This window comes from Panthera onca, chromosome B3 (assembly GCF_046562875.1).
Source record: "Panthera onca isolate mPanOnc1 chromosome B3, mPanOnc1 haplotype 2, whole genome shotgun sequence".
NCBI lineage: Eukaryota > Metazoa > Chordata > Mammalia > Carnivora > Felidae > Panthera > Panthera onca.
In genome coordinates, this window is record NC_138344.1 from 26,176,441 (window position 1) to 26,190,048 (window position 13,608).

The 13,608-nt window shown below is 38.0% G+C and overlaps 1 protein-coding gene across 3 annotated transcripts in view; it reads left to right on the top strand.

Moving 5' to 3' along the window:
- GABRG3 (gamma-aminobutyric acid type A receptor subunit gamma3) overlaps positions 1–13,608 on the top strand; it is a 736,855-nt gene that overhangs the window by 48,996 nt on the left and 674,251 nt on the right. For all 3 annotated transcript variants that reach the window (XM_078448932.1, XM_078448933.1, XM_060617920.3), the window contains exon 3: positions 8,170–8,237. In XM_078448932.1, the coding sequence (XP_078305058.1) occupies positions 8,170–8,237 (68 nt within the window). The remainder of the gene's footprint in view (positions 1–8,169; positions 8,238–13,608) is intronic.

A 13,608-nucleotide genomic window follows, 5' to 3' on the forward strand; every position in this document is an offset into this window, starting at 1 on the left:
CTCATGAACCTTTGGGATCATGATCTGAACCAAGATCAAGAGTCAGATGCTTAACCAACTGAGCCACCCAGGCACCTCCCTAAATTCCTTTATATTCTTACCACCAGACTCTTTCAAGACATGAAAATGTAGATGCCAGTTTTGATTATCTACCCATTGTTGCTCTGAAGTTGTGGTTCTGAATTTTAATACCAGTACTCTTCATTCTTTTAAGAATATGAATTCCCTGTCTACTTTAGTAATGCATTTTTATATGAGTGTATACAAAAGCAGAATCTCACTGTTTGCCTTCTTCCATATTACTTCTCAGGTATGACCCAGGTCTGAGGTGATAACTATTTGGTCTTGATCATTTAACTCTTATTGGCCCACTTGAGATCATATACTTAAAGAGTGATAAAGAGGGGCGCCTGGGTGGCTCAGTCGGTTAAGCCGCCGACTTCGGCTCAGGTCATGATCTCGCAGTCCGTGAGTTCAAGCCCCGCGTTGGGCTCTGTGCTGACTGCTCAGAGCCTGGAGCCTGTTTCGGATTCTGTGTCTCCCTCTCTCTCTGACCCTCCGTTCATGCTCTGTCTCTCTCTGTCTCAAAAATAAATAAACATTAAAAAAATTTTTTTTAAATAAAAAAAAAGAGTGATAAAGAAGTAAGCCTTTGGGATTGGCATCCAAAGTTTTGGGATTAGTGGAGATGGTATTAGCTCTAAACCTTATAATGAAAAGTCAGAACCAAGTTAACTGGCCAAGTAGGAACGCTGACAGAGCTGAAATGGGACCCACAATAGTGCTCTCAATTCTCCAATACTAACCTATGCCAAACATTTTTGAGTAGTCTTGACAAAACTGTAACAGTAATTAAATTTGCCCATTCTTTGCATCTGCTCTCCAAATCTCTTCACCATCTCTTCATAACCTAGTATTCTCCCAGCTAGAGAAAAGCATTTGAAAACACATCCCTACTGAGATGGTATAAATCGACATAATATATGCCTCAGAGGCAGTATTTGCATTTTAGGAAGAGCCTGGAAAGGTTATTTGTGATGATGATGATGATGATGATAAATGACTGAAGTCATTGTTACCCAGAATTCCTTTAAGCCTCATTACTAAAGTTAAGCCTCTGGGAAGTTGAGGGTGGAACCCTGAGATTTTGTTCCAGTGAGGCTGCAGAATCCTGGATGTCACCTCCTCAGTCATGTTTTAGCTGCCCATCTGTCAGATGGGAATGAGAATATTACATACTGATTAAATGCAAATGCTTATAACAATGTCACTTAATAAACATTAATGCTTTTGTCTGTGGGCATCAGCAGGAAGGGAGGCAGTACTTAAAGGGAAGTCAATGATGGTAGTGGGGGGTTCAGTCGACCTAATACATTGTTTTGCCTAGTGGTACTCTTGGTTCAGGTAAAAGGAGGCAATAAATTAGAGGGGCTGACAGCAGATGAGTCCCCACTTTTTCCCCAAAGGCAGTGAAGATTGTAAGGAAGGTTCTCAGCTACTGGAAGAACTCTTCTATTTAAACCTCATGAACATGAGTTGGTATTACTTACTTCTCTCTCTTTTTTAACTTATTTGCTGATATTTAAATATTTCTGTCAGCATATTTAAGCTTTTCATGAAAAAGTAGAATTTAAGTGAAAAGTGTGACTTTTAGACATAAATATTAGTTGAAAGGCAACAAATGCCAGATTTTAGCATTCTTTTCTGTGTCTAACTCCAAGCACCCCAGAAGCAATAGCAAACATATACTGAGCTCCTACTTTTACTTCACAACAGACTAACCACCTCCACCACGAATTAGGTTCTATCATCAGTTCATCTTGACACATAGTGGGACTGAGGCAGAGAGATGTTAAGATACTTTTCAACATTAAAGAACTGGTAAATGGCAGAGCCACTTTGTACAGCCAGGAAGCATGCTCTACTGGCTGTGTTGCTTTACATAGCACGTTTGCTCAGTGTCCTTTGGGGTCTCCATTCCTCCTCCCTCTTGCTGCCAGTCTGGGGCCAGCTCATGAAGGATTGCCTTCTGTGGAGAGCTATAATCACCTGGAGCCTCCCCCCACTCTGCAGTTTCTGTCCCTGTCAACACTTATTGGCCCTATATCCTGTCTCTTCTAATCTGTGTTTCTGTCATTGTCTATTTTCTTTCTTGTTTATGAATGAATATAAATGGTTTCATTTGTTTTCCCAGTGCCATTCTCAGCTTTTTCCTCTACCGGGGAGCTAATATAATTTCTGTTGTGACAGATGCCTATTTCCAGGATATCCTTGTCTTGGACAATCTTTTATAAGCTCTTGACTACTTGGTCTGGACTGTTGACTAATTGCATCAACCTGTGGTTGTCATCAGGTTCATAATTTAAAAATTACTCTTCCTGTTTCAGTTTTCAATCTGATGTGAACATTTAACACGTAAAATCCATTTAAAATAATAACTTAAAACCACAGTTTCAGGTACCATAGTTATCCAGTATTCAGTGAGTACCTACTGTGTGCCAGGAACTACGGCAGAAGCTGTGGGAAGGGGTGAAGCTGAGTCATGTGTAAATCCTTCTCTCCAAAGGCCAGTCCCCAGTGGGCATATTAAGGATGCTCATGACCTAAAAGTAGCAAGTGATCTAACAATATGGAGATTCAGAGAAAGGCTATACATCTTTTCCTCTCAGTTACTACATGAAAAAATAATTTTTCCTAAAAGACCCCATGCACTGATTCATAATTTGTATGGAACTATCTTTTATAAGAGATATTAATCAAATGACTCAAGCAAAACCAAATTATTATTATTACTGGTCCTTAGCTTCATTCCTTCTGGGGCTGATTCTCTGTCTTTAACCTTCCCCAGAAGAATTGACAACTGACTCCCTGAAGGCCCATGAATTCACATTGCACCAAGCATACCTCCTTTGTTTTCACTATAATTTTTTTTTTACTTTCTTCCCTATTTTTTTCTAAAGTAAAATAAGCTATCATAATTCTATAGTTTTATAGAGAAACTTTTGGGGGGTTTGAGGAGCCAGCTTGATACACCTTTCCATTTCCTCTTAGGAAAGTTAGGAGAAGAGGTGGAATCAGATCAGCCAGTCTGCCCTTACTTTGTAAGAGAAGCTCAGAGCTGACCTTATTTTGAGGGATGTTGGATACCTGATTTATTGAATGACATCAGTGCTCACCTCTGGGGGCCCAGGGCCAGAACAGTAACCACCAAATATGGCAAGCAGAAAGATGAAAGATATTTGTTAAGATTTATACATAACTGGGGAGCAGTAAACTGGTGGCAGATTACACAGAAATGTTTTTGTTACCTGTTTTTCAGGTTTGACATTTTAAACACCTGCTAGGAAGTACCCATTTATGATATAAATGAGGCCCCTTAACGGATAATTTTTTTGGAATTTTGGAAGTAAAATTTGATATATTTCTCTTTTCACAAGAGGGCTGATTTTGTTTAATAGGAATCTTGTACTATATTAGATGTGGTTTTGGATATCAAGGGTCAAAAAAATGGACTGTCTTGCACTGAAGCATAATGTATTTATGCTTCAGAGTTCCGTTTCTGTCCGCAATAAACAAGACAAAGAATCTGTTAACCTCCAGGCTGTAAGTAGCATTCTGAAGAGCAGAAGTCAGCCATGTGCCTCTAAGTCCATCAATGGACAGACCCACCCTGGCCCTACACTCTTCTTTTCACGAGGTCACTTCGACATGTGCCATTTATTGCCTGTGCATCTGGGTCATTTCTTCAGCTCCTAAGTGATAATTCTAGGATGCTTGTTTTAGCATGCAGAAGCCCCTGGTAGAGTGGAGAAAAATAAATGAACAAGTACGTTCATTGGTTTTGTGACAGAGGCATGTAAAAGTACAGTCTACATTATTGCCCTTTGGGCCATGTAAATCTTTCAAGGTAATAAATGTGGCCGATGCTTGTCAAGGCTTACTCAGTACATCTTTGCCATGTTCATTTATGCTGCACAATTTATGAGTTTGTGATTTGTCTCAAACATACTAATTCCAAATTTTTAGGAAATAATAATATCCAAATTCGTAAGGTGGAATTCAGATGAAGAATTGGAAAGTGAATCCATTTTTGGACAAACTGTATGAGACCCAGTAGCATCAGCCCTATTTTATACTCTTTTTCAATAGAATCTGCCCCTTTTCACTCAGAGAATCACCATCGCCTCTCCCCTTTCTCCCCATTTCTGGCTTCTTTACCTCTGTGTAACTGTTCATCCTTCTACCAACTTAGAATGGTTACCAACCATACCAGAGCTTAATCTTTTATTTTTTTTTTAATTGTGGTAAAATGAAGATAACATAAAATTTACTATTTTGACCACTTTTAAGTGTATGTTTAGTGGTCTTGTATACATTCACATTGTTTTGCAGCCATCACCAACGTCTATCTCCAGAATACTTTTCATCTTGCAGGACTGAAACTCTGCTCCCATTAAACACTAACTCCCCATTCCTCCTTCCCCCAGCCCTTAGCAACCACCATTCTGCTTTCTGTCTCTCTGAATTTTATTACTCCAAGTGCCTCATATAATTTGACTTATAAAGTGTCTGTATTTTTTTAAAAAATTAATGTTTATTTATTTTTGAGAAAGAGAGAGAAAGAGATAGAGCAAGCGAATGGGGGAGGGGCAGACAAAGGGAGACACAGAATCCAAAGCAGGGTCCAGGCTCCGAGCTGCCAGCACAGAGCCCAATGAGGGGCTCGAACCCATGAACTGTGAGATCATGACCTGAGTGAAGTTGGGCGCTTAAACAACTGAGCCACCCAGGTGCCCCTAGTCTGTCTTTTTCGACTGGCATATTTCACTTAGCAAAACATCCTCAATGTTCATCCACATGTCATTGTATTGTATATACATATACACATATATATACATATTTTAACTTTCTGAATATTATGATATTTTGATATCTTAAAAAACCTTTTTTGATTGAAGAGAGACTGCTCTTTTGGGACTAGCCAATTCTTAGAGATAACAAAGGGCCTAGCCAGGAGCATATCTTTGATATGCAAGCTAACCAATCCAGAGCCATATTTCCTCTCTCTGATCCTTACACTGCAGGAAACACTGTTCTTCTGCCTTAATCATCCCAGGACCATTACAGACCACAGGAAGTATTCAAACTAGTCAGTCCTACCTGTTTATCCTGCTCTCTGTGTCTTTCCCTTGGAAACCCTGTTTATGATCATGGCATAAGTGTCTTCTCCCTCTTCCTTGCCCTATCTTCTGTATCCTGACCACCGTGGTGTCTTTCCCATGTGGTCCTGAAAGGCATATCTCCTGTCTCTAAGACTTGTGAGTATAATAAACTTTGTTATTTGGAACCTCTTCTTTTGTGGCCACACATGGCTGACCATCACATAAAATAATACAAAACAGTCAGAATTTCCTTCCTTTTTAAGGCTGAATAATTTTCCATATGAATATACTACATTTGGTTTATCTATTTATCCCTTCCCAGGTACTTGGGTTGCTTTCACCTGTTGGCTTTTGTGAATAATGGTGCTATGAACATGGGTGTACAAATATATATTTGATGTTAAATCTTTGGAGAAGTAGAATTGCTGGGTAATGTAATTCTATGTTTATTTATTTATTTTTTAAGAACTGCCATGCTGTTTTCTACAGTGGCCGTATCATTTTACATCCCCTCAATGCACAAGAGTATCTTTTTCTGCATGTGCTTGCCACCACTTATTATATTCTTTTTTCAATGTTATCATCATAACGGATGTGAAGTGGTATCTCGTGGTTTTGATTTGCATTTCCCTAAGAACTAATGATGTTGAGCATCTTTCATGTGGTTAATGGCCATTTGTATATCTTTAGAGAAATGTCTAAGTCCTTTGACCATTTTTAAATTAGGTTTTTTGCTTATTTGTTGTTGAGTCATAGGATTTCTTTCTATGTTGTGGACATTAACCAATTATCAGGTATATGATTTGTAAATGTTCTCTCTAATTCTCTGGATTGCTTTTACACTCTGTTGACTGTGTCTGATACACAGAAGTTTAATTTTGATGTAGTTTTATTTATTTATTTATTTATTTATTTATTTATTTATTTATTTACTGTTGCCTGTGCTTTTGGTGTCATACCCAAGAAATCATTGCCAACTGCAATGTCATGATCCTTTACCGTTATGTTTTCTTCTAAGAGTTTCATAGTTTTCAGTTTTCCCTTTAGGTTTTCGATCCATTTTAAGTTAATTTTTGTACATAGTGTAAGGTCTAACATCATTCTCTTTCATGCGGATATCCATTCTACCCAATAACATTTGTTGAAGAGACTGTCTTTTTCCCATTTAAATGATCTTGGTGCCCTTGTCAAAGTTAATTTGTCAGGGCCTAATCTTGAGCCTTTGAATTATAAACCTTGAGCCCACCTGTGATCTTTCCCAAGTGCCACTGTCAGAGCCATTTTCTTAAAAAGCTCCTTTTACTTTAGCATGGTGCTGCTTTATAAGATCATTTGCTTCAAACAATTTCCCTGTTTTGTGTGCACATGTATGCGACCGTCCGTGTGTGTGTGTGTGTGTGTGTGTGTGTGTGTTTATTCCAAACTGTTATTCCTTGAAACCTTCATTGCACACTTAATACTCATTTGGCACTTCCCACTTCAAGTTGTTAAGGCTTTATGTCTGTAGGTCCTTTTTCATTTAATGAGATTAAGAGCTCTGGAAGCCTAAGCTCTAATACCATAAAACAACCAGAAAACTCTCTTGCAAAAAAGTAGGTTCTCAATGGACTGACTTAACACAGGCTTTTGTATGACATCACCAAAGGTTATGCAGTGTCTGGTGGAGATAGAAAACTTGCTGAATCCAATGAAGTTGAAAAAAGATGCTACTATTTGTAGTAGTTAACAAATCTCAGTCTAAAATGAAGAACAGTCATTTTATGAAATATAAACACTACATACATAATATATAGAATGGTGTTGGGTATTTTCCAAAATGCCAACAGCTTTTTGAAGCTAATATGACTTGCTTGTCCTGACAGATGTTAAGAGTGGTTGATGCAAACTCATAATCATTGTTTTCATTTTCATGGAGGCCCAGAAAACATGGCTTGGACTACAGACTGCTGGATATGCAATTTAATGAGACTATGAGCTCAGAAGTGCCACTTACAGTTTGAAAAGTAGAGTGAAGAAGTTCATTTGTGAATTATTAGTTATTTAGCAAAACTAAAGGAAGTTTATTGAAATGATTGCAGATACAAACAATCTTGTTTCCATTGAAGCAATTTGCTTCCTGTGCAAAGGTTTAGAGTCTTGTTCATGTTCCTCCGGGGCAGAAATATTCTGAAATCGGGGCTGTCATTCCTTTTATCAGTTGCTAAATACTGAGGAAAGAGAACCTCCTTATTTTCAGAAGTCATGAGCTCCTGACTCTTGCAATATCATTACTGGTCCCTACCAAGGAAAGAGAAATTGTTTTCTTTCAGGAGAAATGAAGCATTTTTACCTCTGATGCACAATGTTGGGTTACAGTCTCTCATCATATCCATTTTATGCCCTCGTAGTTGAAACTGTAATTCCTTGACTTACTAAAGTGTTGTTTTTAAGTTATAAGATTATAAATCTGTGGTATGTGTACATGTCTTTAAGTTCTAACAATAACAATTATCAGTATTCATTATTCTTCCCTGATGCATGTACTCTCCAGATCTTTGCTTTGAGTCACTTTGTTTTAGATCATTAGCTAGGCAGTCAGGTGATGGATAAGGAACTGGAGCCATCCCAGATATTACTCATCACTGAGGTTTTGCTTTATAGGAAACTGACATTAAATTACGTAGGTAGTGTCTTTTGTTTTTATCATTTTATAGTTTTTTTTCCGTATAATCAGCTTAACAAATATTGCAGAATATCTTTATAATCATCTATTCCTGGCAAATTTCAGTGTATTAAATGTCCTTTTTTCCCAAGAATTTATTAAATACAAGTAAGAATCTCTCATCCTTTGAGAATTTTAAAAAGGAAGACAGGGTTTGAATTGCAACTATAAGACAAATCCAAAAGAAAATCCATCCTTTTCCAACATACCCATGAGGTGTTAGCGCATGAGTCAAAGGAAGTTGAATACAGCTTTCCTCAGTCTCTCTGGCTCAAAGTGTTAACACACATGTATTTTTCTCCACAGTAAAACCGACCGTAATTGACGTTGACATCTATGTTAACAGCATCGGTCCTGTGTCATCAATAAACATGGTAAGAAGCTCTTTTCTGATCTGAGCACCTCCTCATCAGTTCTTGTTTACATTCTCATTGTGAGTTTCTGCTCGAGATTTATCATGCAGATTTAAGCTCACAATTGAATTCTTAAGTCTATAGCACTAATTGATAGTTTAAAAACTGAAAATAATTTTAAAAAGTCAGAGTGGAGTTTATGACCCTAGTAGTGAGACATGGTGTTTAAAAGTACCTCATTTCCTACCTTGTCCACACATGTATTTATTGCACATAGATTTTCAGATGAGATTATTTGCAGTTATGCAGTCATTGATTATATCTTATTTCATTTATATTAGGGATGAATATAAATGGCAGCTTTTGACTTTTGGTCAGTTTTTCAGGACTTTTAGTGTTTTAGTGTTTTAGGACTTTAGTGTTTTGCTTTAGGAAAGCATCTGAGATTATCCAGTGCATACTTTTCTCTTCAGTTTGAACTATGTGGGTAAATAAATTATCTTTTTTTTTTTTTTTTGAACAGGAGAAAGTATGAGATCAAGTATGTGATTTCCTTGAGAGGGTATTTTCACAGACTTAGAGGCAAAATGAGCTCCAGAAGTAACTACAATGTGAAAGAAGGCTTTCCCTGTAAAAAAGTGCTTAGCTATGAGGAAAGTGTTAGGATGCTGAAATACATTAGTGTAAAAGTGTCCTGCAAGATGCTACAGGCCATGGTGTGGCTCCCTAAGTGGTGTGCAGGGTTCTAAGACCACACATTTGCATTTGCGGACCCAGTGATTGCAGGAAATCTTGTATACTGGGGACCTTCTTTGTACTTCAGTGCTGCACACTGGCTCCTGGATTTGGGGGGTGAGGCTTCAGGGTGGGGGGATTGCCAAAATGCTGACTTAGATGCTGTCTTTTCATTGCAATGTTCTGTGGATGGAAATAATCCCTCCAGAATTAGTAGCAAAATCAGTTCTTTTCATTGCCAGATATTAAAAGTGTTCATTTTTTCTCTGATGATATAAAGTTTTCCATGTAGGGGTAAAATTATATTTATGGGTGACTCATTTAAAAAATGTGTCATCCATAAATTGGAGATGGGACACTGGCAAAGAGGTGAAGTGAATAAAAGATAATTCATTTTACACAGTCTATAGGCTACAGATTGTAAAATGTAAATCGTAAATGTAATATTTCCTTTCTTTGATAAATAATTATTTAGTTGACTGCATAAAAAGTATAATAACTTCTTAGTTCATTTGTTTCTTATTCTGGAGTTTTATTTTCTTACATTAGTTCCACATTATTTATCACCCTTATGTCCAACCCTAATTTATGTCTAATACTAAGAAAGAAGTGTCTCCATAGAGATAGAGTTACAAAATTATTTTAGAAGCAACTGCTTGCATTTGTATATCTTATGGATTTTCATGAACTCCTATAACTTTGAGATCTACTTTGTGCTCAGGATTAAGCTTTACTTTTGGAATTGATAGAAATTTCTGCCTGGAAGTCATAGGCTTCACAGGAGGAGGCTAAGTGACAATCACCTGCAGAATGCTATAAGGACTCTGCTAACTATAGGCAACCTCTTGGGAAAGCTGGCAGCCTTTGGAATAGATTTCTCTGATGAGGTCTCAATCTGAAACTTGATCGATAGACAGAGATTTGCCAAGTGGAATAGCATGGGGAGGTCCTCAGTAAAAGTCAGGAAGACGGGTGTGTGACCCGATTGGGGGATGAGGGGCTGGCATGTTATTTGAATGCCAAGGGAGCAGGGTGTGGGTAGGCAGCACCTTGGACCTACCTGGGACTGAGGCCCTGAAGCCTTTCTGAAGAGCTGGGCTTCATCCTTAGGTTTTCCTCAAATGGACCTTGGCATTTGGGAAGTGTGCAGACCCACTTTCATCTAAGTTATGTGTGGGTCATAATTCATGAGATTAGTTCATATCCAGCAATATGTCTAGTCAGACCCCTTTCTCCCTTTTAAAGAGAGACAGAGAGGAGTGCTTGGGTGGCTCAGTCAGTTAAGTGTCTGACTCTTGATTTCAGCTCAGGTCATGACCTTATGGTTGTGAGATTCTCTCTTCTTTCTCTCTCTCCCTCTGCCCCTTTCTCTCTCTCTCTCTCTCTCTCTCTCTCTCTCTCTCTCTGTCTTTGTCAAATAAATTAATTAATTAAATTAAAAATAAAAAAATTATCTTTAAAAATGAGAGAGAGAGAGAGAGAAAGTACATGGCATAGAAATGACAATGATTTAAAATCATTATTTAAAATAATTTACTCTGACCCCTTCATCAAGGTGGGGGGAATGATCTTAAAATGGTATGAGGTGTTGTAAGACCTCCATCATCTGAGAAAAATAATGAGCATTAAAATAATATACATCCTGTGGCAGACAAACCAAAATACTGGTGTTAGATTTTTTTAACATTTACTTTTGAGAGACAGAGAGAGGCAGGGCATGAAGAGGGGAGGGAGAGAGAGAGAGAGAGGGAGTCACAGAATCTGAAGCAGGCTCCAGGCTTTGAGCTGTTTGTTAGCACAGAGCCCGATGTGGGGCTCAAACCCACAAACTGCGAAACCATGACCTCAGCTGAAGGTGGACACTCAACTGACTGAGCCACACAGGCACCCCACCAGTGAGGAGATTGAGTAAAAAACTTTTCCAGTTAACACCCCCCCACCTTAAAAGATGCCCTGAATATCTTGAAAATTCATTGGTCCATTTGTTTTTTCTTTCCAGGAGGTGTGTCTACTGCAGTGAAAGGCTAGACCAATAAATGTCGGTTGCCTTTTATTTGTGAAAGTGAAGCAAGTGTCTAGGCAACAGTGGGCAAGATGAATGACAGGAAATGCATTGCTCTGGAAATAGGGACATGTTTATTATGGTCAGTTCTCAGAAGAGCTAGAGTTGTCTAGACTGACCCCCTGTCTGCTACCAAGAGGAATATTATTGTACTACTAACTTATGTCAGCTAAGCAAAGTGTAAGGCGTAGGCAAAGGTTTGTTACATAGATAGATAGATAGATAGATAGATATAGATAGATGATAGATTGATCTAGATACACAAAGGTACATTTAAATATTCAAGTCCTATATTCTCTGGGGTGAACTTCTCTATCTCCATCTTTGTTCATTCAGTAAATGTTTGCCATATGACTGTTGTGTGTCATGCATGGTGCTGGGTGCAGGTTAAGACAAAGATGAATGGAAGGAGTAAGGTCCAGAATCATGAACAAAGCATTATGGTACACAGGGGGACAAAACAAAGATAAATTCAACACTAAGTGTCCCAGAGGGGAGAGTATCCAGTAGCGCTGAGGAATGTTTCAAGAGGCTCATTAGTCAGGAGCTTCAGAATGTTTTTTTCACCACTGAGTAGTATTCCACCGTATGTATATACCACATCTTCTTTATCCATTCATCAGTTGATGGACGTTTGGGCTCTTTAACGTGGATGGAACTGGAGGGTATTATGCTAAGTGAAACAAGTCAGTCAGAGAAAGACAGATATCGTATGTCTTCACTCATATGTGAAATTTGAGAAACTTAACAGAAGACCATGGGGGAAGGGAAAGAAGAAAAATAGTTACAAGCAACGAGGGAAGCAAACCGTAAGACACTCTTAAATATAGAGAACAAACTGAGGGTTGATAGGGGGTGGGGGGTCAGGGGAGGCAGGGAAAATGAGAGAAGGGCATTGAGGAGGGCACTTGAGATGAGAACTGGGTGTTGTATATAAGTGGTGAATCACAGGAATCTCCCCCCCCAAAACCAAGAGCACACTATGTATACTGTATGTTAGCTAACTTGACAATAATCATATTTAAAAATTAATAAAATAAAATAAGCAGGTGGCAGAAAAAAGAATTGCTTTTATAAACGTAAATGTTTATTTTTTAAAAGACTTTTTTTTAGAGCAGTTTTAGATTCACAGCAAAATTGAGAGGAAAGTAAGAGATTTTCCACATATTCCTGCCTTCACATATTCACAGCCTTCCCCTTGTGACCACCTAGTGACTTATCATCACTCAAACATTTGCTTTAGGGTTCACTTCTTGGTGATGTACATCTGTGGATTTGGACAAATGTGTGAAGACATATCCACCATTATAGGATCATACAGAATAGTTTCACTACCCTAAAAATCCTCTTTATGCATTTGCTTCTTGAAGGATGACTATTTCTAACCTTTATGGTCCAAACTTGGAAACCACCAAACTTCCAAACTTTGCTTGGAAGTCACATGATAAAGGATTTCTTCTCGCATCACTGAATATATCACATACGTCCACTCTATCTATGACACCAAACAATGCAGTTTCAAAAGAATGTAAGGTTCTTCATAGTGGACCTCATGAAAAATAAAAGCAATTTAAGAGTAGGGGACTGATGGTGTAAGTGGGTATTGGGAATTGAGTCAGGAATAATAAAAAAGAAGAATATGGGGGAGAACAAGAATATCAAATTAAAGAATATATTATGGGGGGAAAAGGACAATTTAGAGATGTGTATGGGACTTAAGGATGTAAATTTCTATTGGGGTTTTGACTGTAATGCTTTAGGATTACAGGCTTTAGCCTGATAAATTTATTCCTTTCCTCCTACCAAACATTCATTTGAGTAGAGAGAGAGAAAACAATAATTTCTAGTTCTTTTTCCTGTCTTCCCTCCCACTTTTCTCCTTCTTAAATTGATATTATTAATACTTAAGATTCAGTTTCATACATTCTTCTTGCTAAATAAAAATGAAGCTGCATTTCAGTCTATTGTTTAACAGACTGATTTCATTGTCTTGTTTATCTGAGAATTGCTTATGGTTTTTCTAGTTATTGAATAAATCAGAAATGCTTACATGGGTTGAAGAGAATCTTATTTTTTGTCATCTTTAGTCACATTCTCTTTGTCACTACAATATATCTAAATGTGCACAGTTCTTTTTTAAAAATGTTTATTTATTTTGAGAGAGGAAGAGCAAGCAGGAGAGGCAGAGAGAGAGAGAGAAAGAGATTCCCAAGAAGGCTTCATACTATCAGCACAGAGCCTGATATGCGGTTCAATCTCACGAACTGTGAGATCATGAACTAAGCTGAAATCAAGACTAAAACGCTTAACCCACTTAGACACCCAGGCGCCCCTAAATGTGCACAGATCTTAATAGACATTGTGCATGGTTTGTTTCAAGACTGCGAGTCTGCAGATCAGGAGATCTGGCACATTTATTTTTGAGACTGTTCACCATAAGCAACCTTTTAGGAAAGTAACAAAGAAAAGTAATTCTTTGATATCTACTCAGTGTTATCGACCTCATATCCTTTGATCTTCACAAGGTCATGTTAGAGAAGACACTGCTCTTTCCCACTTACTGTGTTTGTAGTGAGTATGTGCAGCTCACAAAGA